At 47.4% G+C, this 15,365-nt stretch overlaps 1 protein-coding gene across 1 annotated transcript; it reads left to right on the top strand.

Annotated features, from left to right (window-relative positions):
- Positions 1–2,549: 2,549 nt before the first annotated feature.
- On the top strand, positions 2,550–8,913 carry LOC142768381 (uncharacterized). Its single transcript, XM_075870351.1, has 4 exons — positions 2,550–2,667; positions 4,572–4,604; positions 8,392–8,415; positions 8,491–8,913. Exons 1-4 carry the CDS (start codon positions 2,572–2,574, stop codon positions 8,737–8,739), a joined length of 402 nt encoding a protein of 133 aa, XP_075726466.1. The 5' UTR covers positions 2,550–2,571; the 3' UTR covers positions 8,740–8,913.
- The last annotated feature ends 6,452 nt before the right edge of the window (positions 8,914–15,365 follow it).

Genomic DNA, 15,365 nt, shown 5'->3' with positions numbered 1-15,365 from the left:
CAAGATTGTAATGCTGGTATCACGTGAACATACTCATAAACTGTATTTCTCTAGAAGACAACGTAATGGAAGAAGCGCGCTTACACGACTCACACACCTTTGTGATCAAATCAGCCTCTCCTGGACGACTTGGTTCATATATTTCCCGGTACCACCTTACACAAATCATACAATGGTTTACAGGGCTTTCCATTTTTTAAGCCGCACCCGCGGCAGTGTACAGAAAGACTTCCTCTTGTGTTCCATGAGTCTTTGGTTCAGACACCTAGCTACCAGTCTGGCCGATGTTGGTAGAGTGGTAGGTGTCTGAATCAAAAACAACCATCGTACTACAGAGTGAGTGTACCACATGAAAAATAACGAGGTTAAGCCACTGATCTCCACTAGGATCAGTGGGTTAAGCGCGCCCGAAACTGATGATGATTGTAGTCCGTGGGAAGAATAAAACTCAAAGGATGTAACATCTTTGTTGCACGTTTCATCGAAGATGTCAGTGTTTGTCGTGGCGTTTACAGTGGGTCATTCTGTATGCGTTGTGCGAGAGTGGTTACTCTGCTATATCAGCGCTGTTTCTGGGAAATGAAACGAGACATTTTAAGTATTGTGGCGCTTGTGGGATGTGCAACGCCAAGCGATCCTGCCAAAGCTGTATAAGCTCCCGCAAGATTTTTTTTTTTTTTTTTTTGCGGTAGCCCCTCACTTCAACCAGAAAAGTGCGTAAACAGGGTTTTATTTTGGTGTGTAGATGAAAGTGCGTCCTCACCGTAATAGGTACCCACTGGCTATTCCTATATACGATAATTGTTGGGGTTTTACGTGCCGAAACCAGGATAAGATTATGAGGGGCACCGTATAGAGGAAGGCTGCGGGAAATTTCGACCACAATGGGCCACTTAAGTGCGCTTAAATCTCCGTGCACGGTCATCAAGCGTTTTTGCCTCCCGCAGGATTCATTCGGTCCCCCCACGTTCTTCGAGTCGTCAGTCAAGCATCAGAAGACCGTCGTGGTGTTTTTCTTCTTTTTCTTTTCCGCAGCAGAAGCAGGAGCACCAGCCGGAAGTGTTGTCTAGAAAAAATTGTACCTATTTTTTCTGCATTACACTTCACCCCCTTCAATTTATCCGGGAAAGTAGAGGGGAGGGTACCCTGATTTAAGCTGAGTCAGTCAAGTGTTTATAAGCATAAAAAACACCCCATTGAGGGCTCGAAATCACTGTACACTTCTTTATCGTTACTGTCATTTTTAACAACCAAAAACATACTTCTGAAGGGGGTTCTGTCGAGCGGGATGGCGACTAGCTCGCCTAGCATGTTTGGTAGCAAAGTGATAATCTGCAGCAATATACACAGTAAATTAAAAATAAAGGAAGACACGCTGATTACACAAAATCTTTATTTCATCTATAGTTAATGTATCCTGGTCTCGCTTGTAAGACGGAATTGAAGTTGTTCGAGGGGCCCGTTTTTTGTTTTTTTTTTTTTGTTAGACACAGCTAATGAAACCAACAGACAATGAAAAGCGTGGGGGTTATCTCTAACCATAGAGTGCGATGATAATACGCTAAATCTAAACGAATTGAAGCACCCTTTCCGCCAGCGGGGTAAGTACGTGTCTCTATGTTTTCTTTTGTTGGTCTCATTGACTGGTCTTTATTCGTCGCAAATCGATAAAACTGGCAAAAATAAATTGCGTTCGAAAATGTGAAGACGGCGCCTGAAGGTGTGAGTGAGAAGGATGCCGTTGCTGAACGACGTCCTCACTAGCGTAGACATAGAGTAGGAGGGGGGCACTGGTAATTCATCACCCCTCCAGAATTGAATTTGCGTGTGTCTATACAGGCGCACATACAAAAATACCGAAGTATCGTTGCACCTCCTGTCCAAAAAAAAAAAAATTTCTGCCTACGCCACTGAAAATCACGCTCGCAACTGTGTTCCAAGATGTGCACAGAAGCTCGGTCGACGCTGACCGGACAGCACAAAACAGGCGGGTAATAAACCACGGCTCAGCCGAGAGCAAACAAGGACCCAGCTGTGAATCTCGCAAACGACGACGCGTGGATCGGCTGGCTGTTTTGCCGCTGGTATGGACACATGCCTCGGCCATTGACGACTGCGGCGAAGACGAGTCGTCCGGCGGTGTCCCTTTTGAAGGCGATAGATAACTTCTCCGAGCCGCCTCGCTTGAAGACAAGTGCCTTACCAGAGACGTGCAGCTGCCGAACGGAGCGTGCGCAACATTTTCTCTCGTTTGTCGGTACAGCACGTGAAAGAGGAAAGAGCAGTAGCCAATGGCGAGACCAAGCAGCGCCGCGGCGATCCAACCGAGCGATTTCCCGCGCAGTGGCTGAAAGCGTGGATCTGCGGACACCCCGCGGTCTTTGAAGAGCGTTCGTGACCGACCGCGAATGGGCGCGCCTCAGCTGGCTTGCATGCAGCTCAAAGGACCTTTTCACAGGAAGGAGAAAAAGGAGCTCAAAAGGGGCCCCCCTCACGCCGACGCGGGGCCGAGAAAAAGGAGCGTCGTATATAGACTAGGACCCGGGGCCCGGACACCTCCAGTCGTGAGCCATGGCACCAGTCATCCTCGTCTCCGCTGCCCTGCTGGCCTTCGCCGCGGTCGGCGGCCAGGCGCAGACGTCGGCCTGCTGGACCGAGCAGATGGCGGTAAGTCACCTACGGCCGCACACTGTGGCCGCCTCCTTCTGATGATCGTCCCGCCAGTATACAATCACAGTTACAAGTGTTACACGCGTGAAGCCATCTTTCTTTGTGCGATTATAAGTGCCTTCAGGGGAGGTAAGGGTAAAGCGAAGTTCTTCGCTGTGCTGGCTGCTGTTGAGCAAAAACAGTGGCCTGGATCATACGCAGATGTCGTAAGCGCTGTCATTTTGTTGGACCATTCGCAGCTTCCACTGTTTTTCTGAAGATAATGAGATCGCGAGATTAGAGCGTAGCTTTCTTCAATTTGATGGTTGTGGATCAAAATGGCGGCCTAGGTGACGTCACTGCGTGCGCTGCTGTTGGGTGTCGGCATATGCGCCGACTACGGAGGCTGCTAACCCTTCCACCGAATTTTTTCAGGACGAAATTCTCCTCTTCGCAGCTTCACTTTCGGAAAAAAAATCGCCAAATTTGATTTGATTTGATTTATTGTTTTCTCTTTACACACATGTGCAAACATAGTGGTAAATGGAGGTGGGTGAAGAAAAAAAAAAGCCGCACCAACGCGGCTTGAGGGATACCTCACCCTCTTAGTGCAGTGGGGCTACATATGATAGGGCACATAATACACACGTATAGTACACACATACAGTGACTATATATGTATGGCAGTTCTCCAATGAATAGATAAAAAGAAAGCAAAATCCTAATCAAACATTTGCAAACTTGATTGAAGGAACGATATCAATTGAATTGGGCCGCAGCCATATTTGCAAGTTCTTTTAGCACACTAACATAGGAAAAAGAAGGACAGGGTAGACATAAAGAGCGCTGACTTCCAACTGGCCCAACTGGAGCGCTAGCCCCAGCGTCTCCCGGCAGATTGAAAACACGGGTATTGTAGACGTCATCACTCAAGGACGTCGAAGGACGATATGCACAGTAATTGCGGGGCCGAGGAGACGCCTCCTCTCCCGATGGGTGGAGGGGAGGGACGCATAGCCTGTACCTTTCCATTACTTATAGTTAGACTTGCCCCGTCGTTGTTCAAGGAATAGTACTACGGCCACGCAGACTCCGCGTAAAGCCCCGCCGCGGTGGTCTATTGGCTAAGGTACTCGGCTGCTGACCCGCAGGTCACGGGATAGAATCCCGGCTGCGGTGGCTGCATTTTCGATGGAGGCGGAAATGCTGTAGGCCCATGTGCTCGGATTTGGGTGCACGTTAAAGAACCCCAGGGGGTCTAAACTTCCGGAGCCCTCCACTACATGGTCTCTCATAATCATATGGTGGTTTTGGGACGTTAAACCCCACATATCATCAAACTCTGCGTAAAGCCCTACATCGCAATATGAGCGGCTTTTGACCGCTATTATCGTCAAGAGTTTTGACGATAATAGAGACTAAAAGCAGGCCACGTTGCTTTCTAAGAGACGCTTATTGGCCATCGTTACTCTCGGAGGGCCAGCGACCGAAGACAGGTCACTGTGAGAAGCACTTGACCGCTTCATTTTAATTTCCTTTTTTTACATCAATTATTAAGTGATGTATTTGGACTCGAACAACGGGAGGGGATGAAGTTTCACCCCTGTGCACACGCCACTGACGACAAGCCTAGGTTCGCTAATGTCTGTACACCAACGTGTTATCTCCTTGAGCAGTTACTTGGGCAACGCTTTGCATTTCTGCAATCTGAGCACTGAGCCATCTTGTCCTTAGATGCGTATGCTGAACTTGACAGAAAAGCGGTCCGCGACGTGCAACGTTTAATATCGATGAATTCAGATGATGATTATAATGGGGTGGTCGTAAGGAATAGAATAAAACAGGAGATGGGCAACGTGCAAAGACGTATGCGAAAAAAAAAAAACCTATTTACTCTCTGTTTCTTCTTTCTTTTCATGCAGGACAAGCAGAGGCTGCAGTACGGCCTCATGATGGTGAGTAGAGCTAGAACTCCTCTGTCGCGTCATCGTTGTCTCTTCAAAGACTTCAGCAGTCAATGTCACGTGTGGGCGAGGAGAACACGCAGACATCTCTACAAATGATGAATATACACTGGTGATGAATATGCGCTGTTATTAATCCACCACGAGTTATTCGTAAGCGGGCGCTCCATTCACTTTTATCGCCGCTGTGGAAGCGCCACGTCGCAAAGAAGACCCATGGGCTAGCCGTCAAACTTGTATGTACCAAGCACAAAAATAATGACTCCGCTATACCAGACACACGCAAGCGCAGACTAGCGACTAACTTTTATTTTACGCAGTCCACCTATAAGTACATTGTGCAGAAACCATCACCAAGCATGCGCGTTTCAGAAATGCATCAACACTAAAAAAAAGAAAAGAAAAAACTCCATAAACCATATGACGTCATATTAACAACGCTCATCCATAAACCTCACCTCTGCGCCAAGAAAAAAGAAAAAAATAAAAAAGACGATTTGATGTCCCTTCTTCCAAACTGCTTCGGAAATTCCGCTTGCTCTATCATCGCGGCAGCGGCTCAATATCATCCCATATTTCGGAATTGGTTCACACTTGCACTCAGAGCAGTGGGTGCCCGATTGTATCGTTTTTGACCCACAAGCTCGCGCATTCACACTAAAGTTGCTCGAAATTTTACGTACCAAACTTCGAGGCTTACGAACAGCGACACCGTGTGATTTTCCATGGGCACACAAATGAATGACAGCATTCAATTAACACAGGGCGTCCTGATTAGCAAATTCTGCTGTTTCTAAGTACGTCCCATTAAGGGCATGTATTCCATGCATTGGTTCTCAATATAAATCAATTAATCATCTTTAAACCCTCATGATAGATATAGTGACAGGTTATTTGTACGTAAGCAATACCACAGAGTTCCTTTGAAGGTTGAGACAAGTGCCACAGGCAACTGTTGAAGGACGACGTATTCCGATGGCAACGTTACACTAGCTTGGTTACAAAAGTATACGAAAAAAAATTTTTTTCGGTGACCCTGGTTACTCTTGGAAGCTATGTCGATGAACGTAAGTCGATTATAGAAATAAAATCATGCGGAAAATGTGAGGCTATAAGGTAAAATGTAGCATGTTTTCACGTAGCAATTTTCGGCGCCGTTTTCTCCTAAGCTGGGCAAGTTTTTATCAGCGGCTAGTGCTCGCAGCTCAATGCGAAGAAGAAATGATCTCGCCTTCAATAACCTACGCCGTGCAACTACGCGGTTCTCACCATCTCGTCAGCGTCACCGCCGCCAGGGGCAGGGTTGACAGTGATGTGCCGTTCTACCAATGACGTCATACATGACACGTCCACGTGGCCTCGAGCTGTTAGACCAGCCCGTACTTGGTAGCTTGCGTATGGCACTGCTAGCACGTTTAGCATAGGCGGGGGCAGGGCTCCGTATCAGTAGGAAGGGGGGGGGGGGTATCTTTAGCGCAACACCGCGCCCCCTTCTATGTCACTGAAGCAAATTTTGTGCCCCTTCCCCCCGCCCCCACCCATAAGGTAAGTAGAGGAATGGGGAGACGACCACCTTCCCTCTGAGCGCACACGTGAGAGTGCGTGCACATAGCTCTCCTGAATGTGCCCGCCAAAGGTTGCTTCTCCGCAATAAGAGGTTATTTGAGGAGAAACACACCTCACTCGTTCTACAGGCCTGGAGCGGACGATCGAGCAATTTCTTTTGTCGTTCCTAAACTGGCAGAGTGCTGCAAAGGAAATGAAGTGACATCCGAGCCGGCCGAAGTAAAAAGGCAGCGCTGTTCCAATTTCCTTTCAGCGCTCCGCCATTTCTTTCGACCGGCTCGACTGTCATTTCATTTCCGTTGTAGAACTCTGCCAGTGGAAAAAAAAGCAGTCAAGATTGTTTTTATCTACCGTATTCGCTGGCTGCAGTTGAAACGTTTCGGTGGCGTTCTTCAAAGAATGTGGGTTTTCCAAATATTTGCGATAGTGCATTTTGGTTCCCTATACAGGCTGTGTGTCCGCACCTCATCGATCACTTAATAACAGTCCGCTGTGCACTGCAACTGCAGGGAATTACGCTTAAACTGATGAAACAATTGTTCAACAGAAACGAAAGACTCTCCAGCGTTGTGCGAAGGAATTCTGGGGGTGAGAGGCGAGGTTTTGGCTTCTCTCGCGTTTTTTTCGTGCGGGGTGTTCTATGGTCAACAGAGGTTTAGGTTTACAGATTAAAGACAGAATAGGAGCTTACAGATTAATCGATAACAGCGGTTGTACGTGCGCCCAGACTCACCGGACTCCTTCACTCTACATTCAGCGTGTGTTCCAGATGACATTTGCAGTCCCCCTCTCTTTAGTGCAGGGTAGCAAAGCGGATGTTACAATCATGGTCGATCTGCCTGCCTTTCTCCCAATTTACTATCGCTCTCGCCCAGTTGCTTGGGCTAACGTCTGAAAAGTTAACGGTACCATGCACCGGAGGAGACGTCGTCACGAGTTCGGCCTCTCTATGACTCCATCTGATTTCTCTCGTGAGGCGCCACCTACACTCTCCCCCTTGCATGCAAAGCACACGCGGTGATGGGCGAGAGCAGGAAAGGGTGGTGAACGGCTGGCATTGAAAAAATAGGGGAAGTAATACCCAAAGCTCGTGAGAGACTTTCAAAGAAAAGCAACAAACAGAACTACTACACCGAAATTTTCGTAAGCACTGATGCTTGGCATAATAGCTATGAGATCTAACAGACAATGATGTCAGTTTGGTTTGTGCTTGCTATGCTTTGGAAAGTTGCTACACGCCAATTAGACAAGGACGCAAAAGACACGGAACAGCGCGAACTTGATTGCGATGGCAATTACATGGACCCTCCAGGCATATGCGACGTATGCTTGTGTACGAGTGAAACCATCAGAGGGCAGCTTGATGGTGTTGGCTGAAGCGGAAATCAAACTCGCCCGCTATCTTCCATTGCGCGAAAGAAGGGGGGTCCTGGAGCGGATGCTGCGTGGCTCCAGTAATAACTGTGTATCTTCAGTGGCCGCGTGCCCCAGCTTGTCAAGGATCATCAGACGGTTCGTGCCTTTGTTCGTGCTGTCCATCGTTCCTTCGTGCAGTATACAGCTTCAACGCAAACTTGGCGGTTGTTTGCGACGGGACAACACAAATGTCGCTCTGCCTGCTGTAGGGTCGCGTTCCCTTACAGAAGTGCATTAGCTCCGTCGCCTGTGTTTTCCAGTCACGTTTGCTTGTGCGCACACACACTTGCTGATTTAGTTAGTAAGACCTTAGAGGGCGCCTCGAGTTCAAACAGTGGTTTCTCTCTCGCCACCAGGACACCCTTACTATACGGGCCTCCTCAACACTTACTTCGCCGTAAAACAAGGTCAGCAAAATATGCGTTGAGGCTATCAAAATTCCACATTTTTCGATCACACGCTGTTATTTCCGCCACCAAAAAGCGCGAGAGACATCTGTTGCGGGGCAAAGCGTGCGACTGCAAAGCTAAGCAGATTAGGACACAATTTACGGATGATATCTCTCGTGCGTGGACGAATCTAAAGCTTATTTCCTCGTGACGTCAGGTGAACGGATTGCCAGTGTCGCGAATTATGTCGGAATGACGGGACACGCCAAGAAAAAAAAATAACACATTGCTTCAATGCAGTTGCACGAACTTGAATTTCGACCATTACACATTGTTGCTATCGCATTCATGGCTCGGCCCTTGCGACAAGACTGACTTTTTCTCGCTTCTTTCTCTTTCACGCACAGGTACGGCAGCAGATCGCCAACATGGTAAGTGTAGCTTACCGTCGGGTGGCAGCCCGTGCAGACGAGTGGACTGACCCGGTGACCGTTGTCTTTTTACAGCTCACCCTGGAGTACATCGCGGGCGTGTCGGCGCAGCTGGGCAGCCCGCTAGGCGTAAGTGGTGCTTCGCCCTTCATGATGGCCGGGCCGCGGTCACTACACGAACACCAATCTCTGGTCCTGCCCGCGAGTGGCGCCAGCGGGCACACCTTGGTAATGCCCGCCAGCGGGGGCGCCCGCCACGGGTACGGCTCACACATCAAGAGCACCACGTACAAGAAGGAGGTTCCCCTGAAGGACGGCTACTGAAAAAAACCACCAACACAACACGCTTCACCACCACAACCATTAAAGGAGGCGGGAACATCACAGTCGCGGTTGACACCCGGCCATTCAAAGAACACCGGACTGTTCGGGACCACAACATGGGTACTTCTGCTACTACACGGCGTTACGAAAAAAACAACAAAATGAAAACTCACAGAGTTCCGTCTCTCACGTCTACTACCTAACTTCCGGAAGTTCTTCCGGTGCCAAATGAGCGAATCTTCTCATGCCGTTCGTTGGCTCCCCTTCTTACCCTCCCCCTCGCTCAAATCATTCACACTTTGTGTATACAATACAACTCACAAATACAACCACACGCACGAACATAGGCGTGCGAAAGGGGAGGGGGCAATACTGCGTTCCCCTCCCCCCTGGTTACCAGGGGGCACCAAGACATATTAGGGGAAAGGGGGCTGCGACAAACCTTCACCCTCTTCTGAAGGGGAACTTTGCGCACACTAGCCAGGTACCATAAGCTTATGTGCACGGATGTACTTATATGGAAAGCGGCTCTTCTTCCTAGCACTAGGAGAAGAAGCCGATGGACAAAACGTATAGCACAGGAAAGAGCGAAGTGAGCGAGGGTCCCCCTTGAATCATAAAACGCGCGCAACTGCGCTATCATGGGGCCATGTTGAGAAATTCCTGCAGCTACACGTTTGTTGAGGACTAGCGCACTAACTCCGGAACTTAATTTCGACCTCTGGGTGGTTTACGAAACCTTTCAGCCAGAGTCATTGGCGTAATCAGAGGGGTGTTGAATTGGGAGAGGGCACAGCGTATGTACGCCTGTACACACACAAAGAAATGCTTAAATGGGAGGGCCTGCCTAAATCTTCTGGCAGCAGCGCCAGAGATGTCATAAACGTTCTGTTCGCCGTGCTTTTCTGGGGTATGCCACAGGATGATCGTTTTTCACGACTGAATTCATGCTCTCGCACGCTGTTTCATTGTAGAACTGACCCGTTCGGACTACATACAGACCTTGTCAGACAATCTGAGGCTTAGGATTCTACGAAGCGGCACGCGCGCACATACTTGCATTCCTCCCCTATATGCATGCAAATGACTCGGAAGCGGCTTGCTCAGTGACAGAATGCGTTGGGACCGATATCGATCTCCATACATGCCCTCCGATATACCGGAAGTGTGACCCCAGCGGCGCTGCAGAGAATCACGTACTCCCGTTTTGGCGTGCCATCAAATGACTCAAGAATCATGCACGGTCCAACGACCAAACGCATGCATATGGCGTTCATTTAAAAAAAAAAGATTGCGGTGACCCCCGGAAGAAGCCAAAAGGGGCCGCGCAACTTATTATATCTCCACGCATTTCTATTCGAGTGCACGTATTTAGGCTGCTGGGAATACGGGAGGATCAGTTTACTTACGTATATGTACAAAGAACTTGCGGAAATACGCTACGCAAATATAGTAAAGCAGTACGGTAGCGGCCCTCCTGTCCAGTGAAGGTGCGTCCCCCGGGCGACAGGTGTCTCATTAACAATGCGTATAGACTGACTGGCAACAATGATGCGTGACAAACTCACTGTAATTTTTGGAAACGCCTTTGCTGTGTTGAGGTGCCTTCGCTGGCAGAAAGCTCCATGACCGGTAAAGCGTACCATATTTTCGTACACAAGCACAATCACCGTACTTGCGTGCCATATTTTCGCAACTTGCGTAATCTCTCGATATGGTAACCGCGCGGCGGTCATCACTTTTGGGCTATGCGCAGTTCTGACACCTGTTACCGCCATGTCATGGTATCTTGCCGTGCGTTGTTGTCACACTGGTCCCACGTTTGATACGCATAGGTCGAACAAGCTACACGTTTCGAACGTCAACGCGCGTTTGCCCGAGAACGCCAGCAGCGTCCCCGAAAGGCTAATCAGTCTAATCAGCCAAAGGCTAATCAGCCTAATCAGCCAACGAAGCGACAGCGAAACAACAACGCTGCGAGTTAGGCACATTCATTTGTTTCACGTTGGCTTCACACAGGTCCCACGTTTGATATACATAGTGTGAACAAGCTGCACGTTTGCGACGCCAGCGCACTAGCAGGGCAGGCAACAGCGGATAAACACAAGGAAAGAACACAAAAGAACAGAGAAGAGCCAACAAACACAATATAAACACAATGAAAACACTGCAGGTGAATGAATGTTTCGCAGTTTCTGCAGCTTTCACTTGGAGCGCAACTGGTTTGAATTTTTTCGTTGTCTGTTCACACTATTTAGAACGCCTTTACTGTAGTACTCTGCTTTATTGCTTAAACGCTATGCGAGAGTCACAGCACGTGGGTAATCTTGCAGTGTTTAGAAGTCCCGCGTTTTGACACGAGCAGGAGCACATGCGAGCGTTTCGTTTCGCTGTCTGTCCAAAAGAGGGCACTAGGGACAGCGTTGCCATCGCCAAACTAACGTCTGTAGAGAAAAATTGGAGGATAGCTTTGCGGGGAAGCCACACTGCTGCAAATTTCTCTTTCCTTCGTAATGCGATCGTACTGTAGTCATACAACCACGCTGTAAGGAGTATGCCCGATGACACACTCGTACGGGACAGTATTTGTCGCTTTGCATACGCCAGCACAGCAGCAGACAACCCATTCATGACGCGATACTCGCTAATTCAACAGACGAGCGATGGATCCATGCCAGTCACAGCTAGGCAAATCGAGGAGAACTAGCCGAGCGTCTTCACGGCAGAACAGACTTCGATGTAGTGAAATTGTAGTAATCACGCTACAGTAGCTAAATTACTTTCTGCTCTATTTAGTGACGTAATAAAACACTTCGGATGTCTGGTGTGTAATGTATTACGTCAACCAGTAGCTTCAAGGCTAAATTCCCTCATTTTCAATCACTTTCGAGTAAAACATAACTTATCTAATTTCCTTATGAATTAAAATAATTTGAGAAAGAAATATAACAGACAACTTGAGTTTCATGGGTAGGAAAGAGGCAGGTTCACATATAAGTCACGTCATCCGAAGTCGAAGCACTGAATAACGAATTGTAGGATATACACGGTCCTCGAAAGTCCAGCCACTCCTGAACCTTAAAATAATTTCAAGGCAATTTCATGACATTTCAAAAGTATGCGTGATCTCATGCGATTCCTTTCAACCAGCAGTGATTGTATTGCAAGTTATATAGGCTCGAGTAATTATAAATACCATCTGCGATACTGGAGGAGATGATATGTAATAAATACTTCACTATAATTACGTCAAAATACTTCACTATAATTACGTCACTGTCACTTACCGCAGCCTTTGCCTGAGATGCGAGATTCGCAGCGTGCTGCCGGCAGTAACCAGTTTCAAAAGCGGGCGGGCGTTGCCACAGTTTAACGGGGGTGTTGACCGTTAAATAACTTTTTGGCGGGCAATGACATACAACGCTGGAACCGTTTGTGTGAATCACTTTTTTCCCTCTCGTTTGTATTTCTCCGACAGAAAAGAATATGTAAGTAAAAGGAATTAGCGCCGCATAACGACTTGACCATGCAGTCCCGACAAACAGACAGACAGACAGACAGACAGACAGACAGACAGACAGACAGACAGACAGACAGATAGATAGATAGATAGATAGATAGATAGATAGATAGATAGATAGATAGATAGATAGATAGATAGATAGATAGATAGATAGATAGATAGATAGGAAATAAACACCTTTATTTTGAACACATATCTTCGCAGAACTGTATTTACTCCTTAGTCCAAAATACCTTCAACTCGGGTCGTGTCCAGGGCCCTCGCGTCCAGCCTTAGCCTTCGTGGTTGGAACTGCTCAAGACCTCCTCACCCATTTCTTCGGTGCGACAAAAAGGATACGCGGCGCCTGAAAGCGGCTTGTCCAGGAGGGCCCTTCCGAACGGGGCATGGAGGGTCTCTAAAGCAGCAGATGCAGGGCGCGGCATTTCCGAGGAAGGCAGGTGGCCGTCGACGCTGCCGGTCGAGAGCGGCGCGCGGCCGATATCGCTGTCCGCATCGGTTCCATGCGGTCGCTCTACTTCGGTGGACATCATTGGTTTCATAACGCAACGTAGATGTCACGTAGCAGTGCGCGTTCGCCGACAGTTACGTCACGAGTTGCAAACCAAACAAACGAACGAAATAAACACGCCACCACAAACAACAAAGAGTAACAATTACAGCGGCCTTGTGGCCAGTGTGTGCGGCTCTTTTGCCCGAATGTCGTGGATGTCGAGGTACGATTCCCCAGCTGGGTAACTCGATTAATGTTTTTTTTTCTTACACCGGTGTTAAGCAAACAAGTTGAGAGTACAGTTACGGAGATTACTCTTCAGTCATCATCATCATCATCGTCGTCATCGTCATCATCGTCAGCCTGACTATACGCCCACTGCAGGGCAAAGGCCTCTCCTATGGCCCACCAATCAACTCGGTCTTGTGCTTTCTGCTGCGACGTTATAGCTGCGAACTTTTTAATCTCATTGGTCCACATATAACTAAACATCTGTCTCCCCTTCATGCGTTTGCCTTGTCTGGGTATCCAGTCAGTTACCCTTGATGACCAGTGGGTATACTGCCCACGAGCTAAGTGCCCATCCCATGTCAATTTCTTCTTCTTGATTTCAACTATGATATCCTTAATCCCGGTTTGTTTTCTGGCCCACTCTGCTGTCTTCTTGTCTCTTAAGGTTACACCTATCATTTTCCTTTCCATCGCTCGCTGTGTCGTCCTCAATTTAAGCTGAACCCTCTTTCTATTGCTCCAGGTTTCTGCTCCGTGGGTAAGTACCGTCATCATCTTGTCGGTCAGAGTGCGCTATACCAAATGACGCATGCGGAGTGTCTCATGCGTTCTGTGAACGTAGTTTTCTGCGTCTAGGCCGGTATATGTTGGCTCCGAACGCTTGTATAAAGGACACGTGTGTGTATTGGAGAGAAAAAAGGCACTCACATCTGTAATTTATTTATATTTCAACCACAATTCTGAATTTGCACATTTGTGCAAGTGCAAGGGCGTCGTGGTTTAAACAAGTTCTAACTTGTGTGATGGAAAATTGCAACGGATGGCACACAACACTGGCAAACTATTCAAGAGGTTCGTACACGTATACGGATCTAAAAGATTGAAGCGATATGATGTAGGCACGGGAAATTGCGATGGGCAAATAATATGTAAGAGGTGGCAAGTGGCAAATGACTAAGCTTTGGAAAATTAGACCGCAGTTCTAGCAGTCTTTTCTCGAGTGATCGAAGGTTCAGTGATGCTTTGATATTAGTGATGCTCGAATGGTGTGAGCAGTTTCTAGTTATCAATTGGACAGCTTTATTTTGTGTATACTACAGTAATTAGTTAAGTATATTTGATTTGGTTCCCGAATGAGGGAGGAATATTCTGTATTGGTGCGAACCAGTGACTTGTATGCTGTAAGTTTTGTCTTCCAGCTGGCTTGATATAAATGCCGTATGTTGAATGCAAATGTTTAGATGTTTTGTATGCTGTTGCGTCAACGTGGGAACTTCAGGTCCGCGGAGAGGCGAATGCCTAAACATTTCACGAAAAAAAAAAAAAAACGTGTTCTATGAAGCATTGTATTAACGACGTAGGAAATCAGCGAGGGGTTACCAGTATAGCCGTAAAAGTTAAAACTTTTGTTTTAGAAGCGTTAATTTTTATTTGTCATTTAGTTACGGGCGCGTTCTGTTTTCCAGTTAAGCACCGCAAACTTTAAAGTGCCACTAATGTCCAGCAGCATACGCCTGTAAGCGCACTTGCGCTCTTGACAAGGGTAAGCAGTTCCTTCTGAGCTATCCATATGTGCCCATTTATTGACGTCACTTCCGTGACGAGAATGACGTGCTACAATCCTTGGCGGCCCCCGGCATAAAACACCATCGCGACACCGGTGTCTACATTACTTTTGCTCTATTTTGTTGTACATGTGCTTTTTAATGATAGGTTACGTTATGCTACACATTTTCGTTGCCTTGTTTTATTTTTCTTTGTATAAGGTTTTTCCTGGTTCCTTATAATGTTATCTCACTATTTCATTTCCTTATCAAATGAAGTTACTTTGTGTGACGAATGTACAGAGTAGTGCTGGAGCCCTAGTCAGGTGGCTTCTAACGTCGCCTATAGTGTCTTGAAACAATTAACCCCGCCGCGGTGGTCTAGTGGATAAGGTACTCGGCTGCTGACCCGCAGGTCGCGGGATCAAATCCCGGCTGTGGCGGCTGCATTTGCGATGGAGGCGGGAATGTTGTAGGCCCGTGTGCTCAGGTTTGGGTGCACGTTGAAGAACCCCAGGTGGTCGAAATTTCTGGAGTCCCCCATTACGGCGTCCCTCATAATTATATGGTGGTTTTGGAACGTTAAACTACACATATCAATCAATCAATCAATCAATCAATCAGTGTCTTGAAACACGAAAATCGTGTTGTCTGCTAGACAAATAAAAATAATAAATAATGAAATATATAATTAATTACACAGATAGTTCGTCCTAGCGTTTTTTTAGATACAAGTGCAAAGGTTAGGTTAGGTTAAGTTATGAAGCGTCATAAAACTGCATGAAACAATGTCAGCTATTGAGATGCAGATGATCCATTCCTCGGCACGTTTTGG

Source organism: Rhipicephalus microplus, chromosome 8 (assembly GCF_043290135.1).
Source record: "Rhipicephalus microplus isolate Deutch F79 chromosome 8, USDA_Rmic, whole genome shotgun sequence".
NCBI lineage: Eukaryota > Metazoa > Arthropoda > Arachnida > Ixodida > Ixodidae > Rhipicephalus > Rhipicephalus microplus.
This window is presented reverse-complemented; position numbering and strand designations above follow the sequence as displayed.

Bases quoted from the DNA above. Each gene is read 5' to 3' on its own strand.
- LOC142768381 (XM_075870351.1), top strand. From the start codon at position 2,572: ATGGCACCAGTCATCCTCGTCTCCGCTGCCCTGCTGGCCTTCGCCGCG. The intron at 2,668-4,571 runs GTAAGTCACCTA...CTTTTCATGCAG, and splicing joins GCTGGACCGAGCAGATGGCG to GACAAGCAGAGGCTGCAGTA. The intron at 4,605-8,391 runs GTGAGTAGAGCT...TTTCACGCACAG, and splicing joins TGCAGTACGGCCTCATGATG to GTACGGCAGCAGATCGCCAA.